Genomic DNA, 19,487 nt, shown 5'->3' with positions numbered 1-19,487 from the left:
CATCTTACAAAATCATAAGAAAAGCTCTACAGGGCAGGCATTATAACCCAACCTACCCCCTCCCCTTACCCAGAAGAAGCATCTGAGTCTTGAAAAGGGCTAAGTCAAGTCCTGCAACCAGTGAGTAACTGAGCTTGGATTTGAGCCCTGCCTTGTCTTCAAAGTCCATCATTTTTTCCAGGAACCATCAACACTTTTTACCCCACAGAGTCCCCCACAAGCAAGTAAATGCTCCACGAACATTTTTAGTTTGAAAATGAATCACCTCTGTGGCCACTCAGGATTTGCAAAATAAATAAAAATGGAAAAATACACATCACGCTTCTGGGCATTGACAGATAACATCCTCGGTCTGTTTGCAGCATCGCTTCTCTCTTCCCACCCCCACTTTTCTTTCTCTTCTTCCCATCTGTGGGCCCTTTTCCCAGGTCCTGATACTGTTAAGCACAATTCTATCTGGGATAGGGTAGGATGAGCGCCTAGGCCCTGCTAGGCACCACAAGAATTCGGTTTAGGGGCGCCTGGGTGGCTCAGTGGGTGAAGCCGCTGCCTTCTGCTCGGGTCATGATCTCAGGGTCCTGGGATGGAGCCCCGCATCGGGCTCTCTGCTCAGCAGGGAGACTGCTTCCCTCTCTCTCTCTCTCTGCCTGCCTCTCTGCCTACTTGTAATCTCTCTCTGTCAAATAAATAAATAAATAAATAATCTTAAAAAAAAAAAAAAAAGAATTCGGTTTAAAAGAAATTAGTAGAGGAGGAGGATAACATCTCTTCCCTGGGCCTGGTTTCTCATCTGTTAGTAAAGGGGCTGGCTTTCTGATGTTTGTGACATTATGCACATAAGCCACACACAGGCTTGGGGACTATGGGTCTTCACGCTTATGGTCTCACTGCTGGCCTGGCAGGGCAGGAATCCACATGACCAACTTGAGGTTCCTGGCCTTCTGGACCAGTGCCCTCACTTACCTGATCAGTGGTCATGGGCTTCCCCAAGCTTTATTGAATTTTCCTTGTATTTATGTCTCTGTTCTCAATGACACTGGCTCAGGCCCCAACATCTGTCTAGTAAATTCTAAGTTTTTAATGATCCTCATAAAGAGGTGAGAATTTATTTTTGAATGCCATTTGACTTGGACACCTAAATAAACTAAATACCAAAAGAAAAAAAAAAAAAAAAGACTGGGAATATTATTTTTTGGCTTTTTTTTCTCCAGAATTCTAGTTTAAAGTATTCCAGAATCCAGCATCTGGTGATCACAGCTTATTATACTTATTATTTTTCTTTCAAACAATCCCTAGGTCAAAGTAGTAGGATTATAGGTGATTTTTAATTTCTTCTTCATACTTTTATATATACCACAGCATTTCTACTGATTTCTTTTATGCCTTAATTTGCTCCGATAAAGAATGTAAGATGACATAAACTGGAAGTCATTGTGGGGGGAGGGGCGGAATAAAGATATGGGAGGCATAAAATTAATACCAAGAGGCAGATCATAAAGCCTTTTACATTTTTTTCCAGATGAACCAAAAACTGAATTCTAAAGCTTTCTAGTAACCAATACAAAGGGGAAAAACCTGGTAGTTAGACAATTTACCATGGCCAATAAAAATTTAAACAAATTGCTCAAAAGAAACACAGCTATTTCTAAAATCAAGACCAGAGAAGCCTTTTTGGACAGTTCTCACACACATGATAAGCAATGCTTCTCAACCCCACCCTGGTAGCAATTCTAATGGAGAATTTCACAGGGCTCTATCTCAGAGCTTTTAGGTCCTGGGTCTTCACTACCTACTCCTTAAGCTATTCTATCAGTTATTTGTGGGTACCCACAGCACGAAAATGTAATTTTACAGGGGTTAATGTGGTCCAGCTATGAAACTGTCATCTAGTATAATGAACATGCATTATTTTTATAATGATAAATATCAACTTTAAAATAAAGCATGTATTTTAACACAAGAAGTATAAAAATAGGTAAAGCGTATCTGTCCTAAGGGTAGTGACTGAAAGGGAATTTAACGGGGGCTGCTGGGTGCTGGCAATGTTCCATTTCTTCATTGGGGCGCTCATTACACACGTATGTTCAGTTTCTGATAATTCAAGCGGTACACTCATATGTGCGCTTTTCTGAACACAAGATATTTCAAAGAAAAGTTACAAAAAACAAAATAAAACCCACATGCAGCCAGGGACCTTTAGGATAATTTGTGGCTTTACTTTCTAAAAAAGTTGGTTAGTAGTTTTTTAAAAATTAGCATAAAAAATAAATCACATACAAAAATATCACAAGGATAAAAATAATATTCATTTTTGCTTGTCTCATGGATACTTGTAACACTGAAAGCAGCACTTGTTAGAACCTAAAAGTCTGCAAAATTTAAGGAGCTATCCATCATGCTTTGCTCAGAATATATAACATATCCAGCCCAACACCCCTTATATACACCCTCCCAACTTTTCTCACCTCCTCCAGTAGTATTTCTTTTTTAATATCAGGTAACACAGAAATCTATTAATTGTGGATCACAAGGTGAGAGGGCTCTGAAAGCAAACTACAGAGCTGGCCTGGTGAGCTGACCTTACCATCCTTGGATATAAAGCAAGTATTCGTGGAAAATAAAAACGGTAGATTTTGAGACCGGTGGAACTTGGTAGAGAACGAGGCTCCAAGAACAGCCTCTAGGCCCCCTTCCAAAGCAAACTCCGCTATGGCGGCTGCTCCGCTCTGCTCCATAAAGCTCAGTTCTAGAGGGCAGGACCAGCAGGCTCCGTGGCCTGGAAAATTACTGCAGTGCGAGCACCAGCAGCTCCTAAAACCAGGACAAAAGTGGTTGCTTCGAAAGATCTGGTGCTCTGAAGCAGTTCTACCCAGGCAGGGCGTCTGAACAACTCCCGGTACAGGGAGCGTTAAGAAGCCTCTGCACCCCTAAGCAGGCGAATGGGGTGGAGGAGCAGGGTCCTCAACTCCAGACCAAGGGCCCCCAGGGGGTGTGGGCAGGGTAGATGGCAAGGTGTGCTCCTGCAGCTGTCCTGGCCACATCAGAAGGAGAACGGAAGAGACCAGGGAAAGGAGATGCCAAGTCTGGGTAAGGTCTCCTACTCCCTGTCACACGTGGCATTCTGGGTCCAGCTGGTCCTGGGTCCAAAGAAAATACGCTTATGTAAAAAGGCATTGATGGCTTAATTCTTACCGTTTGCATACATGTGGAAAGGCTATTGTTGTTTATATGTGCTTCGCTACAAGGAACAAGAATTCCTAGGTTCTATTCTTGGATAGGTCACTGATAAACAAAGTATCTGCCAGTGGAAAATATCAGGTGCTTGGAAATTCAGAGCTTACCATCCATAACGAGGAGGTATTTAGTCAAGCACCTAGTGTGTGCCCAGATCTGAATACACACACAGCAGCCAGGTGCCCAGGGTGGCAGCAGAAAAAGGGGCGTTAAGTAGGACACAGGAACCAAGGCTCCACGGGAAGGAGGGGGAGAGGAGACATGGTCCCTAGCCACATGGAGCACAGAAGGAGGTGTGCTCCTCTCCAACACTCACATCTGCTCTGAGGGTCGGCCCTAAGCCACACCAGCCCCACTCTGCCCACACATCTGTCTGACTTGCTCTCCCTCTCTCTCTGCCTGTGGCTCAGACTCCTACCTCTGCTAGGGAGGGTCTGTATCCTTTCCAAACCAGCGTGACGTGGTGACCCCAGGAGGTGAGGTGCCTGGCTGCCTTCAGTGGGTATGCCCCCCTCCGCCCACTAAGGAGTCCATCGAAAGTTACAGGGGCCAACCGGGAAGGTGTGTTACAAATGTAATGCAGCAAAAGTCAATTCATTCCTGAGCCTGAGGACACTCTAGGGTTCAGCGGGTAAACCTGACACTGAGAAAGACGGACACGCCGGAACCAGCCTTGCGAGATCTAGAAAGGGGCCGCTGCATGCTATCATTCTGTCCTGGCTCTGGGCCCGAACGCAATCTCTTGGCTCCAACACCAAGTTGGTCCCAGCAGCAGGTCAATTATAGAGCAAAGAACCTAGAAACCATTTTGGTCCAGACCTCTGGCCTCGGGCAGGATTTAGCTAATCCAATCTGAACAAATGGGTATAACTTGTTAAAACCTGCCAGGATGGAGAGTCTTTAACTTCCAATAATAGTCTGTTCCCAGGGCTGCTTCTCAGCGGGTACACTTCAGTATGGCTGTACTAGTTATTCAACTACCGAAAGACTTCTGAACATGCTGGCATAGAGTGACTGCCCTAAGCCCTCTGAATGCTCCTGACCACCCTGACCTGCCCCCAGGAAAGCTTCATGACTCAGCAGCTAAAGGGCTTGTGCCAGCCACAGCAAGGGACCTTCAGAGCCCTATTTAGGCATCCTCCAGGCCAAAGTATCGCAAAACTGCTTGATCCTGGCTGGCTCCATTCTACAAGGTTACCTACCCTATTCCCAAATTGCCTTCTCTTATCTACTGAATAAATGTCAGTCTTGAAGGTTGCTTTCAAAGTCTTTCATAATATAGCGCCATCCTATCACCTCCCTCCTTCTCTGCTTCATCAAACCCAGATGCTCAACATTCCCAAACACTAACTTTTCCCTGGTCTTTGTTTATACTGCCTTCTGCCTGGAATAGCCTTCTCTTTCCAAATCCATTAAAATCTTACCAACTTCTCAATCTCTCCTGAAATGTCACCATTTGCATCAAATATTAGTTGGAAGAGCCGTATCCCATTTCCAGGAGTGTCACAGCAACACCTAGTGTACCCAGTTGTAAAACTTAATGACTGTTCCATATTACAGTTATTTTTATACACGTACCTCCACTCCCCCTCCCAGAGAGGGGCAAACAACATAATCTGCTCACCATTATATCGAAGTGACCTAGCACAAGGCTTTGCTCAAGGTATGTGCTCAATAAATATTTGTTTAAGTGAGTGAGTGAACAGTTCTGATTCTTTTGTCCAAGGGATCCATTTTCTATCTGTTAAAGTTTTGGGTTGTTTTTCTCTGAGGTTACTCAGTTGTGGTTGTATCTCCTTCTACATACAGAACCCAAACTACACATCATCCATATCTTAAACTACTGGGTTATTCCATGGAGATGAAGCAGGAAGTTTGCTCCCCCTGTCATTACTTTACCACCCTGGAGTTTGGGACTGCCATGTCTCCATACACTTCTTACAGCGTCAGATCAATGTACCCATCATACAGGGACAGGCAAATGAAAGGTTCTTGGTAAAGGAGGCTGGCCTTACAGATGACAGGAAGGCTGATGGTAGAGTGAGTTGGCAGGGACTACTAGGGAGAGGAGGCAGGGTGGCTTGCTGGGAAGCAGAACCAAACTGGGACTCTGGCTGCTGTGGTCAAGGCCACGGGAACAGTCCTGGGAGGGAAAGTTCTATTGCCTGGTTGCTCTTGGTACGTCGGGGTGTAAAGGAGGGAATACCAGGAAGCCTTTCCTTACCTCTATTCTTTAACTCCTCCTCCCCTGCTCTCCCTCCAGAGAAACAGCTCTGAGCTGGGAGTAAGACCTATAGGACAGGAGAGGACTTAGATGAAAGATGTCTGAGCTTCTTGAAAACAAAGAAGGATGGGAGACAAGGAGCCAGAAACCACAGCCACTGTCTAAATCTCCTTCCAAAAGGAAATCCAGGCAAGAGTATAATACAATGAGAATACAGCCCAGCACTAAAAGTCATCCTGCAGAGCAGATGGGTTTCGGGGTTTTAGGAGGCTGAGACAAGCAAACGAAAGACCCATCAGCGTTCAGGCCTGGGCTCTCATTAAAAATGATGATTAGACAAACAAAGACATTGCTGGAATTGGAAGCTGGGAACATCTTTCTGGAGAAGGGTCAGTTTGGAAAAAGACAGAATATGGAAACCCAGTCAGAGTTAAGATTCATCTAGAAGGGAAATCAAACAGCCCCACAAATTGATAGCTAAGGATGAGACAGCCAACAGGAGTCAGGGTAGGAGCCAGAGTGTGAGATTATGATGATGGCAAACTGGTTCTGGTCTCTGAGGGAAAAAGCACACTTGAGGTAAAGGGCAAGTGTGTTGGGGTGCGGGTGGGAGGAAGAAGAAACATCACTAATTTCAGGATCACAAAGCAACTGCTTTCCTCTGTTTTTAATCTATGCAGAAGATCCCACTGGCTACCACATTAACAAAATGGTGGTCACCTTGAGAAGGGGTGTCCCAAAGAGGAGAGAAGGGAGCTCCCACCTGCACACACTCCAAGGGGCTGAGCAGCCACAGTATGGAAGAGCATTGTCTTTCAAGGTTCAGGGGAAGGAAGAACTAGCTATGGGAAGGCGAGTTTTGGTCACCATAAGGAAGAACTCTCCTATTTGGAGCTGTGGAGCTGTGGCTAAGCAAAGCCCTCCTCGAGCTCTCTGGCCCCGGAAAAGCCCAAGAGGTGAAATCACACAACCTAAGCATCCAGACTCAGAGGGACCTTAGAGATCATTCAGTCCAACTTCCTCCTTCCACCTGAGAAGCTGCCATTTTGCCTTTGCTCCCCCAACTCGTTAGTGGCAGAACCAGGACTGGCACCCCACTCTCCCTACTTAAAGCCAGAATGACTTCAACAGAGAGGTTCTGCCATAAGTATATGTCTCTACCCTGAACCAGCAAAATTACTGACCCTAGTAATTCCCTCCCTTTGGCCACAGGAGGAGACAAGCACCACACCCAACTCTGGGCAGAGCAGTTGACAGGAGGACATGTCAAAGCATCTTCTCACCAGCAATTTCATCACCGCATATACCTTCAGAATTTCCTCAAAGGGGGAAGTGAAGGCATGGGAGACAATGTGCTCCAGTTATGAACCTCCACTAGTCAGGTCTGCGCAGGGAGCCTCCTCTCTGGGAGCTTCTCCACTTTTTCCTGCTATTGTTGACCTTTTACAGTCCCTGACACTCTTGAAATTTTACTTTGTTAGCTCCATCAACAGTAAACTGAAAATGACGTCGGACAGCAATAGCTGTTGAAGGAAAACGAGAAAGAGACCGTTCCCTCCCATGTTCCTAGCAGGAAACTGAGGCACAGAAAAAGTAAGTGGCTCTGGCTACGTTAAAAGAAGTAGGGATATAGCCACTGCCTGGTGCACTGTGCCGTCCATTGTCTCCATGCCCAGGGTCTGGTGAATTCAGTACGTTCCGAAGAGTTCCAAAAGGAGCTTAGGATAACTAGCTGGAGGTGTGGTCAGGACTAGGAGAGGGGCCCGGCTCAGTGAGGAAGAGGAAGGGACCGGGTAGGGGGTAGTGGCGCAGAGGAAGGGGGAGGTGTGGGGATTCTCGGAGGAATGGTTAAAATAAAGAATCGCAGAAAGCGCAGCGGGAGAGGAAACGGAGCGAGCCACAGAGAAAAGTTTGGGCCGCGCTGACCGGAGCGCGCCTCCTCGGAGGGCACACGGCCGAGAGCACCCTGGGCACAGAACCCCCAGCCCACGCCTGGACCGCGCGTTTCCCTTGCTGGGGGGGGGGGGGGGGCTGCAAGTCTAGCGTGCGGGAGGTGCCCCGCGTCTCCGCCCGCATTTCCGCGGGTGGTAGCCTCTCTCCACGCGATCCTCCGAGGGGAGCAGCCAGCAGCCCCGAGGATGCCCCGGCCCCACACGGCCCCGCGGGCAGGCGGTTTCGGAACTCGGCGACCGGCCCCCACGCCCCCCTTCTCTTCCCGGAGTAGGAAGCGGGGCGGCGCCAGGCACCTGGAGACGAAAAGGAGTTGGAAATCGGGTCTGAGGATGAGGCGGGTCTCCGCAACCCGGGAGCCACCGGTCCTGCCTCCTCCCACCTCCGCGCCCTCCCCGTGCCCCCAGCGCTCACTTACTCCGGTTCAGGGGGTTTCCGCCGACCTGGGCCGACGCCACCAGTTCCAGATAAAGAGTCCAGAGCCCCACGGACACCAGGGCGAGCGCCAGCAGCAGCCGGAAGCGCCTCCTCAGCAGCTTGACCGGGCGCAGGAGCAGCAGGAGCAGCGCGGTCCGGGGGCTCCCCATGGCTTGGCGCCCCGGCTGCCGCCGCCAGCGCTGGACGCTCGGCACCCAGCCCCCGCCCCCCTGTCGGGCCCAGCGCCCCCGGCGCGCGGTGGCCCAGCCCCAGCCCAGGGTCTCAGGGCTGCGCCGAGGCCGTCTCCCCCCGCCGCTCTCCAGCCGGCCCCCGGCTCATGCTCGGCGCACGAGGGGTCCCTCCCGCGGCGCGGGCGCGTCTCTGTCCGCGAGCAGACCCGGCGCCTCCTCCCCCGAGAGTCCTCGGCGCCCGGCTCTCCTGGCTCTCCTCTCCACGCCTCTCCTCGTCGCAGGCTCGCCGCCGCCCGCCCGCCTCCTCGCCCGCTTGCCCGCTCGCTCTCACACTGCCCACAGGGAGGCTTCCCTAGGTGCGCGCCCGCGCGCCTCTCCTCCTCCGCCTCCCGCTCAGATCCTTGGCCCAGCCCTTCGCGCTACCGCACACCCACCTGTCCCGCCCCCGCCCCGGCCCCGCCCCCGGGGCCCAGGTGGGCTCCGCCCCTGAGAAACCTCGGGGAAGAACCCCTTTTGGCCTCCTTGGGGCAGCAAAAGATGCGGCCAGAGATTGGCGCCTTCATTGACTCGGACAGTTGGGGTGTTGGAGGGGGCGAGTTCTGATCCGAAATTTGTGTGACTGAGGGAAACTGAGGTACCCCCCAAGCACTTAGCGGCGTGGTGCCTTAGGCAGAAGTGAAATAGAAGCTGGGTTGAAGAGGGGCGCAGAGTGGGGAGTTGGGGTGCGGTCACTCTGGGGAAAAGCTGGGGGGCGGAGGGGGGGTGACCGAAGCCTGAGGCTTTGACTTCAGGGCCTCTCGGGGCCAGGGACGGCCCTCCTTCCTACTTTAATAATAAGAGTAGACGTGGTGTTAGTTGGGAGGCAATGACCGCTTCACTCAGCCACAGATTCCTCGTCCAGGTTGGATTTGAAGACCTTTGCATCCCCGGCTTCAACCACCACGTCAACCGGAAAATCTGGGGAAGTTATACACACCCCAGATCGAACCCCAAGTGGTTTTTCCCAGACTGGGATGAAATAGCTATTGAGGGAAAGCAGATGTTGGAGAGTTCTGAAGAATTAAAAATGGAAAAGAGGGGTGCCTGTATGCCTCAGTTGAAAGATGGAGCGACTCTTGATCTCCCAGTGGTGAATTGGAGCCCCAGGCTGGGTGCAGAGATCACTTAAATAAATAAATATTTAAAACACACACACACACACACACACACACACACACACACACAAGAAAGGTACTCAAAGAGTTGAAAAGATCATCAAGATATTCCGTACTCCAGCGCTCTGCCTTCTGGCAGGTAAAATTATGATCATCTGATTTAAATGAGATAATGAAGGTCCAGTGGAGCCCAGTGAGTTGCCTGAGGACAATCAACAGGTAATAGGGAAGTTTTCCTTCCACTTTCCTGGGGAAAGTGGTCAGGAGAAATGAAGCAAGCAAGGATCAGAGAGGCATTCCCACATATTTTTAATTCAAGCCAGCAACATGCAGTGTTCCAAGACAGAAGTTCGGAGAATTGAGTGCTGTGCCTCCCATTCTCTGCTACAAGCTTAGTTGGATACTTCGTAGTCCAATAATCTGTAGGGACTATTGTAACTTTTCCCAGCTACCACCCCACCCCCACCATTGTCTCCCGTACCAATTCTTTGACCCATTCATACACTTGCTCACAAATATTTAATGACTTCCTAGTGCTTACTGATTAAAATGCAAACTGTAAATCTGGAAGTCAAGGTTTTCCAAAACCTTTTCCAACTTCATGTGAGCATATGAAACCTGCTAAAATGAAGTCATTTACTGCACACAATACATTATCTTTTTTTTTTTTTTTTTTGGTTAGTCAGATTTGACCCTTGCTTCAAGGTCCGTTTTAGGTTCTATGAAGTTTTTTTGGACCAACCACCTCTTGCACAACCCTATCCTGGTTGGAGTTCCTGTACAACTGATAACCTGCCCCACCCGCGGATGTATACAGACTCCCCAGCCTCACCGCGAGGCTTGGAAAATGGGAACTTTGCTTCTTCAAGAGGTGGCACAATGTCCCTTTTAGCACTGAGTAATGTTTGAGGATGAAGATATCGCTTGGAGCAAACAGCTGCCAGAACTTCCGGTGTAGTTTTTTTTAACAAAAGTTAGATCTAAAGAGCAATTCTCTAATAGCCCCAAGGAAATATCTCTGCAAATTTCCAAACCAGAGACATGTACATTTCCCATGCTCTTCTGACCAAGAGGCTGAGAGGCAAGAGCAGTCCGCACCGACAAGCTTGGTTGAGTAAAGGTGCCAGGCGAGCCTGGTCTCTGTAACTAGAGAGTCTCTCTCTCTCTCTCTCTCTCTCTCTCTCTCTCTCTCTCTCTTTCTCTCATTGGGAGCAACCAGATTGACTGTTAGCCTGAGTCACTCTCAGGTACTTTGTCATGGAAACATGTAGCAGCCCCTACTACAATCCTGTCCCCAAGATAGTTCCTCCTTTCCTCAAAAAGTTGAAAATAGAGCTACCCTACAACCCAGCAGTTGCACTACTGGGTATTTACCCTAAAGATATAAGTGTAATGATCCGAAGGGGCACCTGCACCCAAATGTTTATAGCAGCAATGTCCACAGCAGCCAAACTATGGAAAGAACCTAGATGTCCATCAACAGATGAATGGATAAAGAAGATGTGATATATATATGTGTATATATATACACACATACACACATATATATAATGGAATACTATGCAGTCATCAAAAGAAATGAAATCTTGCCAATTGCACCAACGTGGATGGAACTAGAAGGTAGTATATTGAGCAAAATAAGTTAATCAGAGAAAGACAATTATCATATGATCTCCCTTATATGAGGAATTTGAGAGGCAGAGTAGGGGGTTATGGGGGCAGGGAAGGAAAAAATGAAACAAGATGGGATCAGGAGGGAGACAAACCATAAGAGACTCTTAATCTCACAAAACAAACTGAGGGTTGCTGGGGCGAGGGAGGATGTTGAGAGGGTAGTTGGGTTATGGACATTGGAGAGGGTATGTGCTATGGTGAATGCTATGAAATGTGTAAGCCTGAAGATTCACAGACCTGTACCCCTGGGGCAAATAATACATTATATGGTAATAAAAATAATTAATAAAAAAGGGGCGCTTGGGTGGTTCAGTGGGTTAAGCCTCTGCCTTCGGCTCATGTCGTGATCCCAGAGTCCTGGGATCACGCCCCGCATTGGGCTCTCTGCTCAGCAGGGAGCCTACTTCCCTCCTTCTCTCTCTGCCTGCCTCTCCGCCTACGTGTGATCTCTGTCTATCAAATAAATAAATACATCTTTAAAAAAATAATTAATAAAAAATTAAATTTAATTAATTAAAAAGATAGTTCCTCCTGAGAAGACACATGTAACCACTTCTATCAACCAAACCCTTGAAGTATCCACTATGTGGGAACTGGGAGCGAGATAAAACAAAGGGCATGCCATTTAGTTGAGGAGGAATGACATTCCACAGAAAGAGAGATCTGACAACATAAAGACTAAGTCTCTGGTCCTAATAGTAAATTCCAAAGAAATTCGGAAAGGGAAAGAGATCACTCTGCACATCTCATTTCTTTGCCCTTCTCTTCCCATTCTGTGTTCTTATACCTTAAACAGCTCATTTCTGGGATGCCAGCCTGGGTTAGTTGGAAGAGCATGTGACTCTTGATTTGGGGGTCATGAGTACAAGCCCCATATTGGATGTAGCACTTACTTTTTAAAAAGTTAATAAATAAATTTTTTAAAAAATCTTTTCTTTCTCTACTTATGGTGAGAGGGTGCATGGATGGCAAGGATAAGGAGGCCAGAAAACCCTTGTGGCTCTTCCTCTTCTGTCTCCTCAGCACTGAGATTTCCCTCCCATCCAGATGTTCCAAATCCCCTTTTGACTCCTAATATCACAGCAAGGCAGCAGCATCCAGACTTTGAGACCCAAATTCTTTTTTTCAATCAATGGGAGCTAGCTGTCCTTCTCCCTCAGGTCCAAAGCTAAGTATATAGGTTAAGGTATAATTTTAGTGGCACAATATATCTGTTCATTGTCGTGTCAATTTTTCTGGATACTCACTGGTTCTTCTGATGATTTTCACTGTCTTTTCACTCTCCCACTTTAGTGCTGGCCCCTGTCCACAATGGCATAGGGTCATATTGCACAATTCACACCTGAAAAGAAAGAGCATTTCCATCATGTCACCTGTAATTTGGATGGCATGGGCTCTGGTCTTTGGCTTGGCTAGGATGTCAGCATCAGGTCAAACCACAAAATCTCTTCTCCTAAATTGCAGAGGCTTTGTGAGAGAGGTCAGTCGAAGCTTTCTAAAATGGGCCGAGGCTAGCACAGGGACCAGGAAATTCTGGTTTGTAGAAAATTCAAAAGGGAAATGTGTACAGTGACCAGTAGGTGTGGTAGCAGAACTCTTGTGTCCAGAGCCATATGGATTCTAGTCATAGGGATGGCAGCCTTTACTATGTAACTGCCATGATCCCAGAGTCTCCCCTTCCCATTTCCTCAAACCTGACACTTACACTATAATGTGGCACCTTGAACTTACATATTCATCATATGTGTTTTCTTTCTCATGACCACATGAGAATAGTAGGAAAGATACTCTCCTCTATTGACAGATGAACTGTGCAAACCTCAGTTTCTTCAAGGTGATCTGTGCCAAGATCAGATAACCAGTGCAGTGATGGAATCAGAACTAGAACCACAACTTTAGCCTCTGTTTCTCTTTCCATTGGACCCAAACAACTCCTCTGGCCTGAACTTCCATATTGCCCTCTACCCATATAGACCCTCGCTCTTGTCTTTTACTTCAGGAATTTCTCTGCTCTTCAAAGTATTTCATGGACATATATCTTGGTTAGTACAAATTCTGATAATAGTTCAGTGAGGGTTTCTGGGCCATTGCTAATTCAATGTCTTAGACTATGACAATGCAGAGGGCCGAGTTCCTTTATTTTGAGACAATTCCTAAGAGAGGAAAGGATAGTCATGAACCTATCTCCCAGTGCCATGGCCATCATGGCTAGCATTTATTTGTTTTATCTCTTTCAGCTCATGTATCACATCCACAGCTATAGATTCACTAGTTCCATTTTACAGATAAGGAGATGTTAAATAACTGGTTCAAGGTGATATAGGTGACTTGTATCTTAGATGACACTCACACTCAGGCTTTCTAACTTCAGATTCAATGCCTTCCCCCCCCCTCCCCACTCCCCTTTGCACATATTTCCCTGGAAGTTTCCCTGGAGAAATATATTCACCCTGGAAACTCTGAGCTCACTCTCACACATCCATAACTCACGGAGCCACATGATAATAATTCTCCTCCTGCTCCTCCCCACCCTCTTCAGTGCTGCTGCTCCACTCTTCACAGACGAGGTCGCTTTTTCCCCTCTCTATGGCTCAGTCAGTTAAGCATCTACCTTCAACTCAATTCATGATCTCCAGGTCCTGGAATCAAGCCCCAGGGCAGGCTCCCTGTTCAGCAGGGAGTCTTCTTCTCTCTCTCATTCTTCCTCTCTGCTTTCCCTCTCTCACTCTCTCTCAAATCAACAAAAGATTTTTTGAAAAAATATCGTGTCTAGAGAAGAGTCAAAGGAAAGACGAACAGAGGGCAGAGAAGTTATGGGTCAGAACAAAGCTCTTTAGCTTTCAGGAAAGGTTCCCAGGCAGTTCACAGACTGAGAGCTTATGGCTTCATCTTCCTCCCAAGCAAATGGAGTTGTTGATTCGATCTTCAGCAAATGCAAGGTATGACCCAGACTGGAACTATATGCTTCGAAGCTTAAACTTGGCGTCGATTGCTGGGTCTTGCTTCTCTTTCCAGTCTGCAGTGTGAATACCTCCAAATTATCACAACCCCTCTTCCTGCCTTCCTTCCCCAAGGAAAGGGATTCCCCAGCAAGTCAACAAACAATTATCTAAGTCAAAAAATTAACTTCGACTTGTTCAGGCTTTTCGGCTGAGTAACAGCAATTATTCCCCTCCACTCAGATTTGCTTTGTTGCTGGGAAACCCACAAGGAGAAAGGGTGAGCAGCACTCTCCATTGCTCATTAGTTGGTGCTGAAACAGAGGCGAAAAGAGCCTTCCCTGGAGCTCTACCTCCCTTTTCTCTGACCACTAAACCTCATGAGAAAGACATGCTCTCACCCTTCTGTCGAAAGACATTATCTCTTGTCTACATGCTGCGATCTGCTACTGCAGGTAATGGTGAGGGGCTTTGGAGCTAAAGCTAAAGCATGGTGACCCTCAGCCCCAAGAAGCTTCTTCCCCACTCCCACGTCCTGGCAGTGTTTGATGTCTGAGAGCTATGTGACTTGCCATGGCTTGAAACCCATGACCCACGTACCTCTGAGTGAACCCTTGGTGCTTTCTTCTCTTCTCCCAGGACAACACACCCCACAGGCTTGGTCCCCACAAGTACGCATACACACAAGGTGGACCCACACTGTCCAGAAGGTAGACTCAGAGGCAGCTAGCTGACTTAGCTCTCTGGCACCACCTTCTGCAGCACTGAGGGTGTTCTCAGCATTTTCAGAATAAACTGTGGGTCTCCAAGCCCCTGAGGGGAGCTGGATTTCTTACCTCTATTCTTTCATCCCGAAGAAACTCTTGCATACACATCTACCACTTCCCAGCTTCTCCAGTCACTAACAGGGCTTGTCAAGGACCACTTCCGTTCTACACGCTACAAGCTGTACTCCTTCTAGAGCTTCCAGCCCAGAAGTCACTCTGTAAACACTCTATCATAAGGGGAAGTGTTCTTACTCCTTATCCCAGGAGGCTCTGCCTCCTCTTCAACCCCCTCATTGAAGGATGTCTTCCTCTATTAAAGCAACAGTGGAAATAGGGACGTTACTCTCCTTGCCACAAACACAATCAAATCCCCTCACCTGCTGGGAAAGTGGCAGGTAACCCAGGCCAGTGGACAGCAGGCTGGGTGAACGTACCGAATGGCTTTGCTAGGGAAGAACAATGATCCTAACGGCTAATACGTGTGCAGAGTGCCACAAAACAGCTCCAGGGCTCCAGCCCCAGACAGACTTTCTGAAAACCTTCTTTGTCTAAGTTCAGAGGTCCAGGCTATAAACTCTGGTGAGAGAACCCCAGCCATGCTACTTAACACTCAATCACTGTGGCATCTCAGCGGCATGTCTCCGTTTCCAGACGGTGATGCTGGGCACCGATGGGAGTCCAGGCTGTTGGTTTCAGGTTTCTCAGCTGTGTTATCTAAGGACCGGCTGCTTGGGATTTGATCAGGGCTAGTTTGGGAGAGAGGCAGACGCCGTCTTTTCCCCAGAACAGACTACCCTTTGAGCTCTGCCGCCACCCGGACTGGGGATGGAAGAAAGAAAACAAAAATCCTCACTGTATGTGGTTCTCCGGAATTTAACTTGGCTCTGGAGAGGGAAAATTTAAGAGCAACGCTGCTCATCCACTCTCAACGCCCTCTGCAGGCAGCAAACCCTGTGAATATTGAGGCTCGTCAGGAGCAGGAAGGGGGTAGGGTGAGGACAAGAAGGATTTCGGCCCCTCTTGGTGGCGGGGGAGGCTCCTACCACCTTCCATGGTCAATGCTAAGGTGTTGAGTTTGGGAGTCAGATTTAAAATCAGTTTACAAGAACCAGCCCTTTCATGAAGATGGCACCAGAGGTGACCAGGAAGCCCCTGCCCCTCCCAAAGCCAAAGCTAAAGCAAGGCCAGGACAGGGGTGCTGAAAGGTGCCCACAGTCACAGAGAAAAGATCTGCACATCACTTACCTATGACGGCCCAAGACGTCTCTGAAGGTAGCCCAAATATCTTCAACAGCGCACTCCCAGGAGAAGCAAGCTTGAGGCAGTCTGCCATCATCAGGATCCCCCTGACCACCGAGTCAGCCATGAAGAAATAGAAGACAACAGCACACTTGCATTCATTGTGGATGTTGCGGCCAAAAAGCACAAGATCAAACAGGCTGTGAAGGAGCTCTATGACATTGTTGTGGCCAAGGTCAACACCCTGATCAGGCCCAATGGAGAGAAGAAGGCATATGTTCCATTCAGCTGGCTCCTGACTAGGATGCTTTGGATGTTGCCAACAAAATTGGGATCATCTAAACTGAGTCCAGCTGGCTAATTCTAAATATAAATCTTTTCACCATAAAAAAAAATAATAAAGTCAGTTTCCAAGAACCAATTGAAATAGAACATTCTCATTGGGTGAAGCTATGAAGAGATGAGATAAAACCTGTCTAGTGATTTGGGTCAAGGACAGCGCAACTAGTCACGTGATGGTTTTTTTTTTTTTTCTTTTGTTCTCCTCGCCCTTCATATATTCACCAAATACCTGGTGTGTATGTGATGGTAGTGGAGGGTGGTCAGGGTGTGTGTTGGGTATAAGGAACCACTCTTGGAGAAAGTGAAATGCTGAAGTCTTCCTAAACTTTTTTATTCCCTTGAGTTCTAAAAAAATTCTTCTACCTTGACAAAGATTCTGCTCTTCAGCCTGACATCCTTCCCTCAAAAGAGGGCTGTCAGTGCAGGTCAGTGAGAGATATGCATGGGAACACCTTGCATTCCATCATCCCAGATCTTTTTAGGGGACATTTCATGCTCTCAGTTTTTCTTTAGATTATTAGAAAGTGAACTTGGGAACTTTAAATCAGTCTCTGAGGGGTGCCTGGGGAGGGGAGCCTGCTTCCCCCTCTGTTTGCCTGCCTCTCTACCTGCTTGTGATCTCTGTCCAATATATATATATATATATATATTTAAAAATAAATAAATAAATCTCTGATTTATTTTTCTCATCTGAGTTCAGTCACCCTTTGCTATACATTTTCCCAACCCAGTGCAACCTTGGCTTACTACGTGGAAAGTTTTGCTTTCAACTAACTTTTCCCTTAAATTTTATACTGTTCTTGGGGTGCCTGGCGGGGTTGGTGGTTAGGGCATGCAACTCTTGATCTCAGGGTTGTGAGTTCAAGCCCCATATTGGGTGTAGAGAGTACTTTATAAAATAAATAATTTTTAAAAATAATAAAAGTTTCTTTTTAAAAATTCCATACTGTTCTCAAGGGAGATTACTCCTGCTTTTTGAGACCTCTAGGAAAAGAAATCCCATAACATTGTTGGCATGATAGAAAAGCACGAGATCACCTAGGGAGGATCATGTGGGTCACAGAGTCCTGGGGATACTGAAATTGTGGGATAAGCAGAAGAGAATCAGACAAGGAGTGAGCAAACCCAGCAGACAGAGGAGCTGGGACAGAGATTGACAAAGCAGGGAGAACAGGCGAGGACAGGGTAGCATCCTAAGACGCCAGTGCTCAGGAGGTAAAGCTGAAAGGCCAGGTATGACCCACAAGGAGAAGGTGCAGGATGAATTCCAGAGGGTTATGCCCAGACTAAGTAGAGGCGAAATACAGAATCCCAAAAACATTATAGAGGATTTGAGCAAAGAACATGCAGAAAAAGAGGAATTTTATGAGGTCGTTTTGGGGGGAAAGGAATTCATTGCTTTGACACAAAGCAAGAAAGAGAACACAGCTTTTGGCACATAGAGAACATAGCTATTTTCTGCAGAAGCTTATCAGGTGCTGGCCTGGCCTAGGGAGTGATACAAGTCGTAGGGCTGAAATGAAGAATCACTCTAGTTGAAGTAAAAGAACTTGAGACAGACCAGCTCAATCCTTACTGATTATGGAGCTTGGGGCCCAATGAAATTTTATAGAAATCTGCATGACAATACTATAATACTACATTACTCAGATTTTAGATTCCTCCATTTAACTTTTATTATCTTTCTAAATGTCAAGGCAAAGAACAGTCAACATAGCAATATCAAGATTCTACAAATTTAAAATTAGCACTGATATGGTTAAATACCAAGATGCTTAGTGGGTAGGACAATCATGAAGCAAAAGGGGGGGGCGGGGCACAAAACCAACACAAGGCCCATCAGAAACCTTGTGGTCCTATTCAGAGTTTGCTAGGATGCAAAACTGTGGTCTAGCTGTGTTGGAATGGAGTACTTGGGGAAACTGCATATAAAAGGATCTCTCTGTATGATTTCTTACAACCACATGTGACTCTGCAATTATCTAAAAGATATTCTGGCATAGGGGGTGCCTGGGTGGCTCAGTGTGTTAAAGCCTCTGCCTTTAGCTCAGGTTATGATCCGAGTCCTGGGATTGAGCCCCACATCGTTGGGTTCTCTGCTCAGCATAGAGCCTGCTTCCTCCTCTCTCTGCCTGCTTGTGATCTTTGTCTGTCAAATAAATAAAATCTTAAAAAAAAAAAAGGTATTCTGGCATAGATGTCAGCAGGTGCAGTAAATGAGCTAATTTTTCAAGCACAAGATTTTATAATAAATAATTGTTTAACTAAAACAAATACATATTTAGCAGACCAACTTGACTCTATGACAATAACCTAAATTCCAGTATTTAATTGGGCCTATTTCTCCACTTCATTTTCTGTGCCATTGGTCAGTCTGTTCATGTGTCAATACAATACATTTAGTTTAAAAAAAAAAAAAAAGGCGTGGCTGGCTCAGTTTTCAAAAAGAAGCCATGCAGTCCAAGAAGCAAAGAGGAGATACCAAAAAGATCTGCAAACAAAAGCAGTGATCACTGCTATTTGACGGGCCAGTTCCCAGAAAGCTGCTACGGCAAGGGCAGTGGGTTTCTTAGTAACAATCTTACTCCATACACTTAGGTTCCACTTAGGGTGTGAATATTATCATCTGGTAGCTTAGAAGTAAATTATGTCATTTGCAAACTGAGAGCTACTCCAAACATGGTAACAGTTGAAAGACTGTGATGTCACCTTAGACTCAGGTAATCAAGGAAATGAGTGCTCCAGAGGTCTTTGTTATGTTCACACTTGCTTTTTTGTAGGACTAACTGGGAACTAAGCTACAGGTCAGTCCAGGAGTGGACTCCTTCACAGCTGAGACCCATAAAGCTATGTAGAGGCTTAAAAAAAGACCTTTTGGGGGCACCTGGGTGGCTCAGTAGGAAAAAGCCTCTGCCTTCGGCTCACGTCATGATCCCAGGGTCCTGGAATCCAGCCCAGCGTTGGGCTCTCTGCTCAGCAGGGAGCCTGCTTCCTCCTCTCTCTCTCTCTCTCTGCCTGCCTCTCTGCCTACTTGTGATCTCTCTCTGTCAAAGAAATAAATAAAATCTTAACAACAAAAAAAAGACCTTTTGGAGACCGGTTCATTTGGTAAAACATGGGACTCTTTTTGTTATATATAAAGATTTTATTTATTTATTTATTTTACAGACAGAGATCACAAGTAGGCAGAGAGGCAGGCAGAGAGAGAGGAGGAAGCAGGCTCCCTGCCGAGCAGAGAGCCCAATGCAGGGGCTCGATCCCAGGACCCTGAGATCATGACCTGAGCTGAAGGCAAAGGCTTAACCCACTGAGCCACCCAGGCGCCCCCAGATTACAGTTTTTTCACTAATAAATTC

The 19,487-nt window shown here is 46.9% G+C and overlaps 1 protein-coding gene across 2 annotated transcripts in view; it reads right to left on the bottom strand.

The window, feature by feature from the left end:
- The window catches only part of B4GALNT3 (beta-1,4-N-acetyl-galactosaminyltransferase 3), a 91,246-nt gene extending 83,047 nt beyond the window's left edge, over nucleotides 1–8,199 (bottom strand). For both annotated transcript variants that reach the window (XM_082738047.1, XM_082738048.1), the window contains exon 1: nucleotides 7,827–8,199. In XM_082738047.1, coding sequence (XP_082594173.1) covers nucleotides 7,827–7,995 — 169 coding nt within the window. In that variant the 5' untranslated portion in view covers nucleotides 7,996–8,199. The remainder of the gene's footprint in view (nucleotides 1–7,826) is intronic.
- Nucleotides 8,200–19,487: the final 11,288 nt, after the last annotated feature.

Source organism: Mustela nivalis, assembly GCF_964662115.1.
Source record: "Mustela nivalis genome assembly, chromosome: 7".
Lineage (NCBI taxonomy): Eukaryota > Metazoa > Chordata > Mammalia > Carnivora > Mustelidae > Mustela > Mustela nivalis.
Note: the sequence above shows the minus strand (reverse complement) of the source record. Positions and strands in the feature narration are given on the sequence as shown.